Genomic DNA, 18,096 nt, shown 5'->3' on the forward strand with positions numbered 1-18,096 from the left:
CCCCGGAGTAGAAACCGGGGCCAGACAACATCTCATCACTGTGCTGAAGACAGGCTTGATTCTCTGGGCTGGGGAAGCTGTCGGTGGTTTTCATACCAGGTAAGCGACAGGATTAGACCTCTGATTTAGAAAGAGCAAGCTGGTGACAGTGTGGAGGTTGGACTGGACGAGAGAGGGACAGGAATCAGAGCAGTGAGAGGGCCGGTGAGACGCTGGCCTGAGCTGAGGCAGGGACCAGGAGTTTAGAGAGGAGCAGGGGTGTTGAGACCAGAGAGGCTGTGGTTAATACCAACCCGGGGATAAAGCCAGCACAGGTGCAAGAGTTAGTACTGAGGGGGACTTTGGCTATTTGGACACCAGGAGAGCTCATTCAGCTAAAAGGGGACTATTTGCTAATGTCTCAATTTATCCGGCCCATGGAAGGTAGGAAAAGACTAAGAAGGGAGGAGGGAGGGAGAGGGAGTGCCGATCACATGCCGGACAGGAGCTAAATGCACCACCTCACTGAACCCACCGGAGAGGGAGCCGTTACCCCAGCTGACAGAGGAGGAGACTGGTTTTCATTTCTTTGCCTGAGATCACACAGCTGGTAGGTGGTGGGGCCAGAAGTCAGCTCTGCACCTGTCTGGGGCTCAGACACTCCCCAGTAAGGAAACTGTCTCTAGACTCCATGCTGAGCGGGTAGAAATCTCTTGTCAGTTGAGACCTCAGAGGAAGGACTCTGGGCAGAAGCAGACCCGTGTTCCTGACTGAGAACAGATTTTCAAATGCCAGAGGACAGGCAGGGTGTAGGAGTGGGGAAGTCACTGTTACAGGGACCTGGTGCTGGCTGTGCCCCTGTGAAGGGCAGGCCACTCCCTTGCCCCAGTCCCCTTCCCCAGCTGCCTGCCCAAGTCCCACAGCAAATGCAGCTGGGGCGAGTGCGTGGCAAGCTGGGCCGTTAGGTTATGTGCAGATTTTCATCAAATAGAATGACCAAGATTCAGCCCAGGCCTGCAAGGACTCCAGGATTACTTTATTTGTTCAGGATAATGTGTGTGCCCATTTAGACCTTGGGTCTGGACTCAGAACTGTGTTAGAATCAGTCAGTCTTCAGTTTAAATAACTGAGAGATGGATGTAATAAATGTCCCTGCCTCATCTGGAATATTCAAGCTGCAGGTGAGGTGAGATGCATGTGAAGGACCTAAACCATGAATTATCTCAGTACCACAGGTCTGCGTTCTCATTTTTACGCAGCTGGGCAGAGCCCTGGAGGGAGAGAAGTGCTTTTTGCTGCCATCTCGTGTTCATTTTGAAAATAACACCTGAGTGGAGGTCACACACAGCACACACAGACACAAACTACAAATATACACACCACACAAATATACACATTATACACAGGGTTGGTGTTAGTTTTAGGGTTTAAGATAGGATTGTGGTAAAGGTTAGTGTTAGAATTAGGGTGAGAGGGTTAGAGTTAGGGTTAGTATGAGGTTTAGGGTGAAGCTCTTTGAGGGTAAGGTTAAAGGTGGGGTGAAGTTGAGTGTTAGTGTAATGGTCAAAGTTAGTATCAAAGTTAAGTTTAGCATTAAGGTTAGGATTAGGGCGTGGTTTAAGTTTAGGGTTGGTGCTAGGGTTAGGTTTAGGTTGAGTTAGAATAAGTTTTAAAGTGAATGATAGGATTAAATTTAGGGTGAGGGTGAGACTGAAGGTGATAATTAGGGTTAGGTTTAAAGTTAGTGTTGGTTTACAGTTAATGTAATGATTAAGGTTAGGTTTAGGGTTAGATCACTTTGTAGCTCCAAACAGGGAGCACAGGGCCCATCCCTGGTAGGGACTGACATCAACCGACTCTAGATTCCCATCTAAGGGACCCCAGAACCACCACAACCAGGGGTTCAGGTCACATCAGAGAATGACTCAATTAGCTAAATGAGCAGCACACACAAAGGGAAGTCCTAGCATTCAACAGACCCTGTTGGGGCAAATTCAGCTTTGTGGAACCAGCCCATGCACAGCAGCTCGTACATTAGGCTTGGGGTCTATCCTCAGAGCCAGCAGAGGGGCAACAGCAGTCAAGACTCAACTACATTGGAGGGTTTACAGAACCCACCTGAGGACCACACCTGGAGCACCTAGCTCAGGCTATTAGAGAGGATCACCTCTGAGCCCCACAAGATACCTATAACACAGGCCATCATAGCAGAGCCACCTAATACACAGAGACAAATACAGCAAGACAGCCAAAATGGGGAGACAAAAAATACACCCCCCAAATGAAAGAACAGGTGAAATAATCATAAAATGGACTAAATGAAATGGAGGTAAGCAAGCTACCAGAAACACAGTTCAAAACAATGGTCATAAGGATGCTCAGGAAACTTAGCGAGAACTTCAGCAGCATGGAAAATGACATAGAAACCATAAAGAGGAATCAGAAGTGAAGAACACACCAGAAGGGATCAACAGCAGGCTAGAGGAACCAGAGGACTGAATCAGTGATGAGGGAGACAAGGTAGCAGAAAATACCCAGTCAGAGCAACAGAAGAAAAAAGAATTTTACCTTTTTTTTTTTTAATCCTCACCTGAGGATATTTTTTTTCCATTCCTTTTCAGAGAGAGTTGAAGGGAGAGAGAGAAACATCGGTGTGAGAGACACATCAATTGGTTGCCTCTTGCATGCACCCCAATGGGGCCTGGGGATTAAGCCCGCAACCAAAGTATGTGCCCATGGCCAGAATCAAACTTGGGCCCCTTCAGTCCTTCGGTTGATGCTCCAACCACTGAGCCAATTGGCTAGGACAAGAAAAAAGTATTTTAAAAAACGGAGATAGTCTAAAGGACCCCTGGGACTATATGAAGCATAACAACATCTGTATCATAGGGGGTACCAGGAGCAGAAGAAAGAGACCAAGGAATAGAGAACCTATTTGAAGAAATTATGGCTGAAAAGTTCCCTAAACTGGTGAAGGAAAAAGACACACAGGACCAGGAAGTGCAGAGGGTCCCAAACAAAATGAACCCAAAGAGGCCCACAACAAGACACATCATAATTAAAATGGCAAAGGTTAAAGACAAAGAGAGCATCTTAAAACCAGCAACAGAAAAACAGATAGTCAACTACAAGGGAGCTCCCATAAGACTGTCAGCTGATTTCTCAACAGAAACATTTCAGGCCAAAGGGATTGGCATGGAATATTCAAAGTGATGTAAAGCAAGGATCTACAACCAAGACTACTCTACCTAACAAGGCAATCATCCAAAACTGAAGGTGAAATAAAGAGCTTCTAAGACAAGAAAAAGCTGAAGGAGTTCATTCCACCAAACCAGTATTATAAGAAATATTAAAGGGCTCTATTTAAGAGGAGGGGGGGGCATAGAGGAACATAGCCATAAAGAATACATACCTATTGATACCCACCTTAAATATAAATTGATTAAATGCTCTAATCAAAAGACACAGGGTAGCTGAATGGATAAGAAAATAAGACCCAATATATGCTGTCTACAAGAGACGCACCTCAGAATGAAAGGTACACACTAGAAGTAATGGGATGGAAAAGGTATACCATGCACATTGGAACAAAAAAAGCTGGAGTAATGGTACTTACATCAAAGTACACTTTAAAACAAAAACTATAATAAAAGATAAAGGAAGCCACATAATGATAAGGGATCAATTCAACAAGAGATTATAACCCTGTAAACATTTATGCACCCAACCTAGGAGCACCTAGATACATAAAACAAATCTTGATGGACATAAAGGGAGAGATCAACATTAATGCAGTCATAGTAGGGGATATTAACACGCCATTGGCATCAATGACATCAATGAATAAATCTTCCAGACAGAAAATCAACAAGGAAACATTAGCCTTAAATGATACACTAGACCAGATGGATTTAATTGCTATCTTCAGAGTATTTCATCCCAAAGCAGCAGAATATACATTCTTTTTCAAGTGTGCGTAGAAAACAGTATGGAGTTTCCTCAAAAAATTAAAGATGGATGTTTATCCGGAGAAACCCAAGACACTAATTTGAAAGAGTGAGCACCCCTATGCTCATTGCAGCGTTATTTACAATAGCCAAGCCGGGGAAGCAGCCCAGGTGCCCATCAGTAGACGAGTGGATAAAGAAGACAGGACATGTACCCAATGGAGTACTATTTGGCCATAAAGAAGAACAGAATCTTACCATTGTAACAGTGTGGATATTATGCTCAGTGAAATAAGCCAGTCAGAGAAAGACAGATACCACATGATCTCACTTATATGTGGAATCTACTGAACAAAATAAATGAACAAAATTGAAACAGACTCAGAGATACAGAAAGAGAACTAGTGGTGGCCAGAGAGGAGGAGGGTTGGGCACTGGGTGACAGGTGAAGGGACTAAGGGGCATGAGTTGGTAGCTACAGAACAGTCACGGGGGAGCATAGGAAATATGGTCAATGAGATTGTGATAACTCTGTGTGGTGCCTACTGGGGTACTGGACATATCAAGAACACTGTAAAGTATGTGATTGTCTAACCACTAAGCTGTACACCTGAAACCGTTAAACAATTTTTTAAAAGCATGGACTAGACTCAGACTGGATTCAAATTCTGTAATTTACTTGATATCCCTAAGCTTCAGTCTCATCTGTAAAATGGGAGTAATTCTCCCAGTTTTTCTACAAATGGTTATGGAACCACCGTGGGTGACACAGAAGCATTCAGGATGTTGCTACTTTAGGACTAGCCAGGGGCTGGTGCTGATGGCTGAGGAGGAGGGAGGTGCAAGTTCATGGACTGGGGTGAGTCAAGGGTTTTGTCTGGGCCACGTCCAGGTTGAAATGCCCCTTAGATACCCGAGCGATGACAAGAAAGCAGAATGTACGAATGGATTCTAAGATTAGGATGGAGAAGGAACATTCAGGGTGACTTGCCTTACAATGTGTTTATTTAGAGTCATTTAGGGGTTAACAGCATGAATTCAGGTGTGTGGTGTTACATGAGCCAATAGGAGAATATGTTTCAAAAGGAGTTAGAGGCCTGGCCGGTGTGGCTCAGCGGTTGAGCATCGACTTAGGATCCAGGAGATCATGGTTCAATCCCCGGTCAGGGCACATGCCCAGGTTGAGGGCTCGATCCCCAGTCGGGGGCGTGCAGGAGGCAACCAATGACTCATCACTGATGTTTCCATCTCTCCCTCTCCCTCTCTGAAAACAATAAAGATATATATATATGTATATGTATATATATATATATATTTAAAGGAGTTAGCGATCAGCTTTGTAAAATATTGCCATAGGCTCCACTTACGGGATGGCTGCATGAGGAGGTCCGAGGACCCCACCCTCCCTCCAGGAAAGTAGCCATAACTGGTGAAAACTCTTTTAAAAAATTTAAAGCCTCTAGAGACTGTCTTAAAAGCACACAAGTAAATACTCAAAAAGAATATAGTAAACCTTGGTAAGAACAGTGGGTCTGTGGCCTTGGAGAGATGGCCCGCCCCTCCCGCCCAGCCCTCCACCCTCCCCCGGCCCAGCTTGGATGTCAAGTGTCCGTTTTTATGCTCTGCACCATATCCACGACGGTTTCATTCATAAAGGCTCCTCCTTCACTGTGTTTTCGCATGTTGGCCTTTTCAGAAGTATAGACAACTTCAGCCCAATTATTTTACATTTGTACTGCAGTTCTTAATTTCACCACTTATAAACCCATCATTTTTCTTAGTTGCTCTAATAGAGATGTTCTAGTCTTTTCCATTTCATTTTACACTCACTGGGGAAGCATGATACTCACCACAGTTAGCTTTGCTTCGAATTAAGTACTTATACATTTGTAGACTTCTGAACTTTTTTTCTTAGTATTTTTATTGATTTTGAGAGAGAGAGAAAAACATCAGTGTGAGATGGGCTGCCTCCTGCACACCCGCTACCGGGGGTCGAGCCTGCAACCCTGGCGTGTGCCCTGACCAGGGAACTGAACCCGCAACCTTTTGGTGCACCGGACAAGGCCAACCAGCTGGGCCACACCCGCCAGGGCAGCTCCTGAACTTTTTGATGAACGATAAACTATGTGAGCCTGGGTTTCACTGGCAAAGCTCAGGTTTCAAGCATCTTCACCTGCGCTATGCGTGTGGTTACCACAGGGGTGAGCAGGAGGCTGTTAGCGATCAGATACAGGCCGGTTCTCAGGAAACTGACCAGACTTCTGTGTGTCCATCTCATATCCAAAGACATAGGGATACTACTGCTTACCTTGCAAATTGTATTTAAAAGACTAAGAGGAGGTGTCTCGTGGGAACCTAGGAGATACATGATCCGTTCCCCTCCCTCTCACTTGGTGGGGCGATGCTGGGATCTGCATGAAATGCTGCGATCTGTCTAATTCACCAAAGCTTAGTAAGAACTACCAGATGTTGGGTGGTTTCTGAAATTCATCTCATTTAAACATGTTAACAATGAACATGGCTCATTAATCACATACCTGTAGCATCAATGGACATTTCATTAATATACTAATCCCTTGCTGCCAAAACTTGCCCTCTGACAGGGCACGAGGTCGCCAGTTCTCACTAGGAAATGAAACTTTCCAATGCATACATAAGCCAAACGAGGCTTTAAATATTTCATTACACTTTTATGAAAGTATTTAACCCATGACTCATTTAATGATCTATAGTGTAATGAATCTGGCAGGTTAATACCTGGCTTATTAAGCATTGATGGTCTTTATTAACATACTTTTCCTCATTGAGTACAAAATAAACCATTACAAACTACAGCCAGCTGTCAGGAGTAGATCAAAGGCACTGAGCAACTAAACCAACTATAAAAAAAGTTTATTGAAAAAATAGACAACAAATGTAAACATCTTTTCACGCACGAGGCTTCATAGTACATCACACAGGCCCAGGCCTTCGTCTCTGCGGGGGGAGCACCTTAATGGCTGACTAACAGTAATCAGTTTATTTACCTTTCAGTGAGCTATGAAGTCTATACAAAAATAAATAACCAGGTTCTGCTAAGTGTACACATAGAAAATCACAAATGTACAATAGATCTTGGAGGAAAAAAAAAACAACAAACTTCTGCAGTAACACGTGAGAGTGAATCTTTATATTGTAATTACCTATTTAAATGGCTTCATTTCTAGATTCATTATAACAGAGCTGATTAAAATAAAGCTGAACAGGAACAGGAACAGAGGGACACGCTCCAAGCCCCCACCCCACACGGTGTTTTGGCAGAAGCGAAACTGACAGCATAGTTTCTATGCTTCTCTCGTGTACTATTTCGGGCCTGCGTCTCCCCACTTTCAGCTGCAAGTTACACGCCCCCCAAGTGACGGAGTAAGCAGCCGCCAGGCACAGGGTCAGAGGTGATAAAATTTTGAGGAAACCAAATCTCGATGACCTAATTCAACATCTATCCGAAAGTAAAGCCAAATCACAGAATGGACAGTAATACAACGAAATGCAACAGGTACCTGAGATTTTGCTGCAAGAATCTTAAACACAGATTGTTTTCTTTAGGGCAAAATGTTACTCTAAGCATTCTGTGCCCCGGCCGCCATGAGCTGGGGGCGCAGCCGCAAGGTGACTGAGGTATCTGAACAGTGGCCGTTCCGTGTTTTCTACGTAGGTGTTTTATCACACCTGATTTGACCGGAATGGCTGACATTTCAGTTATTCAGTAACCTCAACCACGATGAAATTCGGAATAAAATATCAAGTAAGATCTGTAATTTAGTTTTTCATTGTATGGAAATATTTAAGTATTTATTGTCTAATTTATTGTCTGAATAATCATGTTCTAGTGACAGAAGGGGAAAAAACGGCACATTTACCGAGCTCCTGGATGACCATCTGTTGGTTATGACTCAGTGGCCTCTTTGTAGACTCGTGACTCATTTATAATATTAAGTCATTTAAGATCCGGTCAGCTACCCAAAGATCCATTTTATAAACCCATATCTGAAAATACATTTGTCGTTTCCACCGTATCAACTTATCAACAGATGTTTAATATTTTATTCTTGGTAATTAAGTAAAATGTGAAACAGGCACAGAACTTAAATTTGAACAGTATTGCTGCTTCTTCACTTGGCAGTGTTTCTCTTTAACTGTATTTGGGGTTATGAACACAATTATGCATTTAAATAGCGAAAAGTAAAATTAAATGACATGAATGTTTACAATACATGACACGTGTGTCAATTTTTTAAAATTCTGCTACAGAATGAAGAGGCTTACACTTCTGGGGACCAACCACATGGCCTCTGAGGCAGGAAGCCCCCTTTCTCAGGAGGAGCCTGGGGACCCACGTCTCTCGGGTGCACACGTAACGGTCTGAGCCAAATGTCGGTGGCTAATCTTGTAAAAACATCTTTTGGACTTCGAATGGGTAAAATTCATAAGTTACATTCAGTACACTTTCAGAAGTTACATTCAGTAGATTTTCCTCAAAGAGGGAAATAGTGCATGATCTAGGTGAGACTGGGGCGAGCCTACGCGTTATAAAACCCACCGCTGAGTCCAGGCACCTTAAATAGGACTTCGCATCTATTCTAGTTATCGCTTTGTAAAAAATAGACACCTTTACTTACTAAAAGCACATTCTTCTTCTTGGCTTTTTGTGGCACAAAAGAGAGGAAGGGAAAAGTGAGGAAAGGAAAGAAAAGACAAATAAAAAAGGGCAGGAGGGAGGGAGGGAGGGAGGGGACACAGTGACCGGCTCCTTGGGGCGCGGACGGGACACAGCGGGGCGGCAGCACTGAGGTGGTGCCTCGGGAACCCTTCCCAGCAGAGCTTCGGTCGCTGCCGCCTCCTGTCCTACACCAGAGTGTATTTCAAGTCACCAGGCAGGAGTCCAGTGGAAAACCACCTACGCGGACAGCTGACAGCGCTCGGGTCCATCCTGCCGGAGAGGCCAGGCATCCACTACCGCTGCAGGGATGTGGCCACAGCTTCGGAAGACACAGCAGCACGAAACGATTCGCAGGTAGACACAGTGTTTTAATTCATTCACCTTAAAAAAAAATGCTCGAACAACATAAGGCACTTAAGACAGGAATTCTTTCTCCAGCTGGTAGACGGCCGGCCGGCCGCCTCCGCTCCTCGGCCGGCACAGGGGCAGCGTGCAGTCCCGGCTCTGGCCCTCCACGTCGGCGTCCAGTAGGGAAGGCACATGCGACCTAGTTCTAGCCTTGGCACCGAGGGCACAGTCAGGGCTCGGGCCCGCACCTCCCAGGCCAGGGTCGGCCGGCGCCGGCCGAGGCTCTGTCCTCCTGGGGAAGGCTTGGGAGGCGTCCGACGGGCCTCTCAGGGCGGGGGGCCGAGGCACAGTAGTGAAAGCTCTTGGTCTTCCAGGCGGGGCCTCGCCTGGCAGGTTACTGTGGGCACAGGAGGAGTGGGGCGGCACCCACACCCGCTCAGGTGGCAGGGCAAGGGCTCCAGTGGCTCCAGCTGGTTGAGAAAACAAAGACAGTGTGCGATCAGAAAGACTGTGACGTCTAACACAACGCAGATCAGAAAAATCAATAGAGGTCAATCAGGTAATCGCTTAAAGTGAGTTTCCATAAGGAAACCAGAACACAGGCCGGCCGGAGTGGCTGCTGGTTGCAGAGTCGTCCTGCGCACCGAAGTCATGGGTTTGATCCCTGGTCAGGGCACGTACCTCGGCTTCGGGTGTGATCCCTGGTTGGGGCACGTATAGGGGCAACCAATCCACGTTTCTGTCCCACGTCAATGTTTCTCTCTCTCCTTTCCCTTCTCTTTAAGATCAATAAGCAGCCCGGCAGGGCGTGGCTCAGTGATTGAGTATCGACCTGGGATCCAGGAGATCCAGGTTCGATTCCCGGTCCCATATGCTTGGGTTGTGGGCTCGATCCCCAGTCGGGGTTGTGCAGGGGGCAGCCGAACAGTAACTCTCATCATTGATGTTTCTACCTCTCTCCCCCTCTCCCTTCCCCTCTCTGAAATAAAGATATACTTAAAAAATAAATAAAATCAGTAAGACTATCCTCGGGTGAAGATTGAGGGGAAAGAAAAGGAAACCTGAACACAACCCTTTGAAAACTGCTAGGACACACTGCTTGTTTGATTTCTTATGAAAATGGATTGCAGGTGGAAAGAGGGCTGCAAACTATGGAACAACACCTGTGGTCGGAGCGAGGTCGTCAGCAACGTGCCAACGGCCAGTCGAGCTGCTCCATAAACAGGGCAGGTTCCAAAAAGGATTAGATAGGAGTAAAGTTAGGACTTTTAAAAATGATGGTGTATATGGTTAAATATCACTTTAAATGACAGTAGGAACGCAGGCAGGTTTTTACAGGTTACCCTCCTCTTTTTGTTCTGAAGAACTGGCTCGTTACCATTCTAGCAAATAATTACCGTCTTACAGTTAAGAGAAAAAGAGTGGTTTCCCACAGATCGCGCATCCTGGACATGTACGTCTGAAGCCTATATAACCCTACAAACCAATGTCACCCAATAAATTTAATTTAAAAAAATGGTTTCCTACGGGATTATTGTGCTCGGACTTCTCCACGTACAACGATAAACTACTAATATTTCATTGTATTACAAAGGAGTAATAAACCAATTTATCTAAAGGCAATGGACAATAACCTGAAAAAAATCATGTCCAGGTGTAGGACTTAATGAGAAGGGGGAGGGAAGGTAAAGAGAGTAAAAGCACGTTCTGTCTTAATATATGTACTTAGAGCAACGTGCTACCATGTAAAATGTAAGTTTCCTCTACATTGTCTCACTCACTACTCGTCTTGATCTCACAGACGCAGGATTAACACACCTAGTGTGCCACCTGCTTTCTGCAGTAACCGGCTCGACTCCGCCTGAGCGGCGAGGCCAGGCGACGTGGAGGAGGCGAGACGACCAGCGTCAGCTCCAGCACTCCCACTAATCACTGGTTCAGATTTGGACAAACGGCCTTCTCACCACGAGGGACGCAGGGCATTTATTCTTACACGGTCTTCTGGTTTTATGTGCTCTTACGTGCTGAAGTTACTGAAGTTTGATTACACTTTTCCCAGAATCCAAATGATAGTTAAATGGTAAAACTCGAAGGTCTGTGTGAATGGTGAAAACACATTTATAAATGTGGTCATTGGGACCCGGCTGGGCGTGGCTCAGCGGTTGAGTGTCGACCTAGGATCCAGGTGATCGGGGTTCGATTCCCGGTCAGGGCACAGGCCCGGGTTGCAGGCTCGATCCCCAGGCGGGGGCCTGCAGGAGGCAGCAGAGCAATGACTCATCATTGATGTTTCTATCTCTCTCTCTCCCTCTCCCTTCCTCTCTCTGAAATCAATAAAGATACATTTAAAAAAAATAAATGTGGTCATTGGGAAATGTAATCACGTGTCAGGCTCCCAGACAAGGTGACATTCTCACGTCTACAGTGGCGTCTGCACCTTCGCCCAGAGTGCAGCCTACCTGGGGCCTGAGATGCGTTCCCATCAGACACGGTCCGCCTGTGGCCTGTGACTCTTTCCCTCGAAGAGGCACAGGGAGGCGCGTTCCCACGGGTCTGCTCCGAGCAGGGGGGACACGGGTGTCTCCACAGGCCACGGTCGGCCTCCTGTACTGGCCTGGAGGTTGGCTCTCGAGGACCTCCTCCGACGGCAGGGCAGACATCTGGAGGGGGCAGGTCGGGGTCACACGTGATGTGGGCGCCGCCCTCGAACGAGTCTTCGCCCTCCGCCTGCAGCAGGCACCTTGTGGAGAGAGAAGGCCTGGACAGGAGGCCCAGGGCGCTGGGAGGGGGCAGCAAGGCCGCGACGCTGGGCCCCTCGCCGGTGGACGGCGGCCGGGGGCAGCGATCAGAGGCACCGCGGGGCCTGGGCACCCGCTGCAGGATGCCCTCTCGTTTCTTCCTTTCCTCCTTGGGCCCCGGCTCCTCGGCAGCCTGCGCCCGGGGCAGCTCTCTGATGTCCAGGCCCAGCGCCACAGACGCCAGCAGCAGGGCGCAGCCGTACAGGGCCGACTCTGTTCTCTTTCTCGGGGGCGACCTGCTCAGACTGTTGGTGGGCGTCACCTGCGGGGTGCCCGTGGCAGGGCTCCCGGGGGCTGCCTCCTCCCAGCTGTCGGCTTCCAGCGGGCTCTCCCGGTGGCCGTCCTTCCCCGGAGGCAAGTCCACGTAGGCCGGGCCGGCCGGTCTGACCTGCTTTGGTTTCCTGTGCTCTGAGCCGTCAGCCGAGGGCTTTGGTTCTTCGCAAGCACCTGGTACAAACACACACAGGAGTGTTTCACAGGAAGAGCCCTTTAACTACATGCAGAATAAAGCTGAAACCTGCCCGGCCGGCGTGGCCCAGCAGTTGAGCATCAGCCTAAGATCTAGGAGATCGAGGTTCGATTCCCGGTCAGGGCACAGGCCTGGGATGCCGGCTCAGCCCCCAGCAGGAGGCAGCTGATCAATGACTCTCATCATTGATGTTTCTATCTCTCTCCCTCTCCCTTCCTCTCTCTGAAATCAATAAAAATATATTAAAAAAAAAAAGCTAAAACCTAATAGATAAATATTCTAAATCAATACACATGGTGAGTCCTTTTCAGCTCAGCAAACGCTCCCCCCGGCGGGGCCCCAAGGAAGGCTGCCCAGGGCTCCCAGCAGACCGGCTGCTGTCCCCTGCCTTGGGGAATGGTCCTCAGCGGCAGGAAGATAAAGCTACTGTAGACACGAGATCACGGAGACACAGAGATGCGCACGCACATCCCTGGGCCCTGCGGTGTACCAGACAGACGTGCCTTTCCCTCGTCCAAATACACACGCGCGGGCGGGCGGTGGGGGGCACCTCCAGGCATGACAAGTGTACACCCTTTGCCTACGCACCTTCCAGTGGACTATAGAGTCAACTTCATGGGGACCAAACTGACTTAGCCAAAGAGAGGGTGTCCCCCCAAGATGTATACACACTTCAACAGCTGATAGCGCAATTCTGAAAATGAGATGTATTTTAGTAAACACTGCCTTATCGTTATTCGAAGTGTGTATACACCTTTTTTGGGGGACACCCTATAGACCCTCGTATTCCTGTAACCGTCCTTTGGGGGAGCATGTAATAGGATCAAATATTTTAAGAAAGAAAATGGCAGCGTGACTTCTCTGATTAATTCTTCTCTCTGGACAGTCACAAATAATGAGCGATATGCTGTAGAAACAGGTGTTCGGACCACTGATCTTCCTTAGGCCTGAAACTATGTCCGACGGTGAACCGCAGAACCTCGAGCCTTCACAGGGAGGGGCCGGGACACGACCATACATTGGACAGCGCGCCCCCAGGAATGACGGAGCCCCCGCCTCATGGACGCTCAATGCATTTAAGGAGGTGCTCACACCGCAAGCACGTCCTCACGGAAATACAGGACACTGAGCGCGGGTGATGGGTGACAAGGTGCTTGCAAAACTGAGCACAGCACCCACAGTGAAGTAAAAAACTTTGCACCCTGTTAATTTAAATGATCAGGTGTAAAGACCAATTTTTCTTTTCTTTGATGATAACGATTCCTGAGGCTTTTCAACAATTTCCAGCCCTTGTCAACCTTTTTGATATCTGAATATTGAACAGGAATGCTGAGTATGAAAAATAATTACGACTCATTGAAATTATAATAAAGATTCCACCCTAATAGTCTCCAAGCAACAATTTTCCACAGTTAACCTGTGGACAAAGTTTCACGTCAAGAGGCGACAGTTCTCCAGGAGACCCGCTTAATCCAGCAGGATTTCAGGTGTCTGCGCTTTCCTATTTACTAGCTCCTGTAATAACCTCATTTGGTCCTGCATAATTAATTATGATACTAATTTTTATGATATTAACTTTTCCACATTAATAAACACTGTGGGGCCAAGGTGCCTTCCACCAGGAAGGCTCGCGGGATGGACGGGAAGTCGCTCCGAGCCTAAGTAAAGGTGTAAGAAACGCCATTTGCTACCCTGGCCGCCTGAAGGGCCACCCGAGGCGACCGGAGCAGAGCTTCTGGGAGACCCAGGAGCGGAGCCCGAGGCAAACAACTTCTGTTTTCTGAAGCACATACCTGGCTGGTCCACAAATAACGACGCCAGTGGCATGGTTTTCTGACTTTTTATCAAGAGAGTGGACCAAGGACTGTTGCCATCCGAGAGTGGTCTTATTCTGTGAGAGAAAGGTGTTTATTTTAATGTAATAAAACCACGCAACAAATTAGCTTCGGAGGAGCTAATGAGGCGCAAATAAAACCTTAAAATGAGACAGAAAACATATCTGAGATTTTAACTATTTAACTTTAAACAGTAATTTAGCACGATAAACTCATTCTAGGAATTAAAACCATTTCGGATATCACTGCATTATTCCAATTTCTTTTGAAAAGTTAAGCCCGGCCGACGAGACGCTGCAGAAGGCACTGCGTGTGTCACACGCTGCAGCCACCAGGTGGCGCACACGTACCTTTCTTTGCAATCCGCTCGCTCTTTCATTTGTATGGAATTTGGTCCCCAGGTGCAACCTTTTCTCTTGAAATTCCTTCTCACATCTTCAAATTCTTCCGGTCGACAGACTGTGTTCCTTCCCCAAGTCTTGTTGCTTTCATCTGAAGTCACTAAGTGGACAGCATCACTCATGAACCAGTTAAGAAATTTTAAAGTCAAATGAATGGAAACAGTTGTAAAACTACCTGACTCGAGACATGTAAACAATGACGGAACATGAAAATAATTAAGAAATGATTCCTTTCACCCTACCGATGGTGAACTTCTTCCTCTAGTCATAAAAACAGCAAGAAAATGGAAATAAAAGGTACAAATTCAAGGTAAATTAGTAGCAAAGATTTGATAACATCTATTTATTTAACAGTCTGTGCCAGTTAGGATTTCACTTTATCTGGGGGGGGAAAGAGCCAAACTGAACATTTAATTAAAACAAACTTATACCCTAATTTCTTAACCAATTTTTAAAATCAATTAAAGTTGTAAAGCTATCATTTAAAATTGTAACAAGTCAATTTTTCATTAGTCATCACGATTTCGCTCAGTCACCGCACCAGCATGGGCGATGCCCGATTTGTGCTTCACTGTTTCCCACATTTCACAGCGGACGTATGTACGTGTACACGTGTGTGCGTATATATGTATATGCACGAATCTGCGTGTACGTGTGTGCCTGACAACCTTGAATATGTTGCCCATTTTTATTCAGAGGGTTAGTGGAATTAGAGAGGAAAGGGTCAGCAGCTTTCACTCCCAGGAGAGCGGCCGAGCAGAGCGGGAAAAGCTGTAGGTTGGGAGATGATTAGACCTGAGTTTATCTCAACTACGGGATGCGCCAGCCTCTGGTCCCAGAACCAGCAGCCATCTCTCAGCTTCCCTTCCCTCAGCTTCCTCCCTCCCTCTCTCGAGAGACTGGAAGGGAAGGAGGGCGGGGAGAGAGAGACACATCCATTGGTTGCCCCCCCGCACGCGCCCCGACTGGGTCTGCGGAAAGAACCTGCAACCCAGGTACATGACCTTAACCGGGAATCGAACCCGAGACCCTTCAGTCCGAGGGCTGACACTCTAACCACTGAGCCAAATGGGCCAAGGCCTCTCAGCCTTCTTTTGAGGTTTCTTTGGACTCACCTTTGAAAACAGTCCGTAGTTCTATTTCATTCCACTAAACTGATTCAGGCCTTCCTGAAACTCTCGCAGTGCGAAGGCGACAGGTAAATTAGCTTTATGTATTTTTCCACCAGGCTGAACACTCTTTCTAAAACCAAAATGCTCCCTGGTATTTTGAAGTACTAGGTCTCAATAAGACCAAATTAAGGTTTAATCTCAAAAAGCCAAACATTTTTTTCTTTACAAAACAAGGAAAGAAATGGAACTAACCTTGAATTCCTGATTTCACTTTTCAAACTAGCCACAAATATGCTGATAGAATCAGCTTATGCTAATCTTGCATCCAGATGTTTAACAAAATGTCTCAAGATTTGGCATTTCCCTCTTCTCTGTGGCCTGCTCACGTCACAGACGGCACAGAATATAAAAATACTGTGAACGTAAGAAAGCTCGACTAAGGAATATAAGACTAAATTTCGTTTCCCCAATAATTGGGACAACCGATTAATGTCACATGCTTAGTTACAATCAGCTACGCGAACACGTCTGCCTTGGTTGAGCTAGTGACAGAAAGGGGCACAGAGCCGGCGGGGGGGGGGGGCACTCACGCTGTATGGCCCGGAGCCGCGGGATCACGGTGGGGCTGCTGGGGGGGCTGGAGCCGCTGCTGTTCAGGCTCCTCCGTTTGTCCAGGTTGGGGGAGGCCTGCACCGTTATTTTGTGCTGGAAATCTGTCAGGTGGGAGAGAAAGGATGAGCTGAGATGTCATGGTTTTAAGATACGTTCACAGCCATGTCTTTAGCACAAAGCAATACGAGCAAAAATTGCCAGGCGCAAAGAACCAAGTATATCTCAGAGTCTGCTTCTCATTTATCTGCCTTTTCGGGTTCAAGTCAATAGTGATTCAGCATCTATTTGTCAGATACAGGGCAAGACACACCCACAGGGAAAACTGCTACTAAGTGCTTGTAGATCATACAACTTTCGGGAAGCGTTACCTTCGTCCAGTCCGACACCATTAAAAACAAAGTGGAGCCCAGCCGGTGTGGCTCGGCGGTTGAGCATCGACCTAGGATCCAGGAGATCGAAGTTCGATTCCCGGTCAGGGCACAGGCCCGGGTTGCGGGCTCGATCCCCAGTCGGGGGCATGCAGGAGGCAGCCGATCAATGACTCTCTCATCACTGATGTTTCTCTCTCTCCCTTCCTCTCTCGGAAATCAATGAAAAAAATAAAAATTAAAAAAACATAAAAACAGAAACAAAGTGGAAATAGAAGACTCTGGATTTAAATGGGTCCTGGTTCTGTCACTACAAACTATGGACCTCAACCCAGCAGCAAAGCCCCCGAGCCTGTCCCCCCACTGTTACAGGGGAAAACACCCAGGGGTGCTGTGGTGATTAAAACAGGACGCGTAGGTTATGCTGGGATTCAGGACACACCACCTAAGACATACTCCTTAACCTATCATTTGACAGGAGGACATCACACCCAGCGTAAGGCTCAGGCCTCACGGTGTCCTTGGGTCCTCATTTCCCGACGAAGGCTCCTGTGTTGCGTAAAACTTACAGGAGACAGATTGTTCTGCTTCCCCTGTTGATGTCTCTGTTAGTTTAACTTTCAGACCCAGACAGGGGTCCTAAGAAGGTCAAGAAAAACTCCTTCCCCTCCCACAGTTAAAAGCCTTTGTGGCCACCGCACTCTACAAACGGTAGTTCCTGTTAACCTGACTTTAGAGAGGGCAGGTGTCCTGACAGATGCGCAAAAAACTATGGGAATATATGAAAGAAAGAGCAATATTACCAGAGGGAAGAGGCTGAGAAAACTTAATAAACTGTCAAAAAAACACACTGAAAGCTCAGACACAGGAAAAGAAATCACGGGTGTCCTCCCAGAGCCTCCACCTTTGATTGACTCCCTATGGATGGAATTTTTACAGCTCAGGAGGGCCAGAGGTTAATGCGCAGATTTCGTCTGGTGGTGATGCAAATAATTTCTGTCTGGCAAAAAAGACAGTCCCAAAGGTTACGATTTATTGCCATATTGGGCATTAACCAGGTCTGTAGTTAACCTAGCAATCTAATCGCAACATTCCTTTATTAAATGGCCCATAAATACCGAGCTCCGCTAACCGTTGAACCAATATTAACTGCTTCCCTCATTAATGAGTGAGTCGAACGAAATCTCTGACGTGTTCGTTTCATATTTGCAGAGCTAGAGTTTACTTTTTTGAAAATTATACTTCAAAGAACCACGTAGAATTTGAAATAAGGAGCTGGAATTTGGTGGGCGAGACGGCGATCCAGTCAGGCATGCGGGAAATCTGAAGTTTCCTTGAAAGTGTCTTCTCCCCGACCCTCCGTGTCAAATCAAACGCGAAGTATCTTGTAAGTTCTGTGGACACGTTCTTCTCAGAGTAACAGCTGAGAAATCGACATTCTGGATTCTGGAGCTGGCAAACCTGTATTAAACCCCAGTTCACCACTAACCAGCCATACGAATCTGGGGGAAGCAAGTTAACCTCTTTA

At 46.8% G+C, this 18,096-nt stretch overlaps 1 protein-coding gene across 1 annotated transcript in view; it reads right to left on the reverse strand.

Annotated features, from left to right (window-relative positions):
- Positions 1 to 6,801: 6,801 nt before the first annotated feature.
- Positions 6,802 to 18,096, reverse strand: part of MAP3K21 (mitogen-activated protein kinase kinase kinase 21) — a 43,799-nt gene continuing 32,504 nt past the window's right edge. Inside the window, exons 6-11 of the mRNA XM_087828982.1 lie at positions 16,179 to 16,301; positions 14,426 to 14,576; positions 14,034 to 14,131; positions 11,433 to 12,218; positions 10,821 to 10,823; positions 6,802 to 9,443 (exon numbers count right to left, since the gene is read on the reverse strand). Of these exons, the coding sequence (XP_087685108.1) occupies positions 9,040 to 9,443; positions 10,821 to 10,823; positions 11,433 to 12,218; positions 14,034 to 14,131; positions 14,426 to 14,576; positions 16,179 to 16,301 (1,565 nt within the window). The 3' untranslated portion in view covers positions 6,802 to 9,039. The remainder of the gene's footprint in view (positions 9,444 to 10,820; positions 10,824 to 11,432; positions 12,219 to 14,033; positions 14,132 to 14,425; positions 14,577 to 16,178; positions 16,302 to 18,096) is intronic.

This window comes from Miniopterus natalensis, chromosome 21 (genome assembly GCF_054644295.1).
Source record: "Miniopterus natalensis isolate mMinNat1 chromosome 21, mMinNat1.hap1, whole genome shotgun sequence".
In the NCBI taxonomy this organism is placed as follows: domain Eukaryota; kingdom Metazoa; phylum Chordata; class Mammalia; order Chiroptera; family Miniopteridae; genus Miniopterus; species Miniopterus natalensis.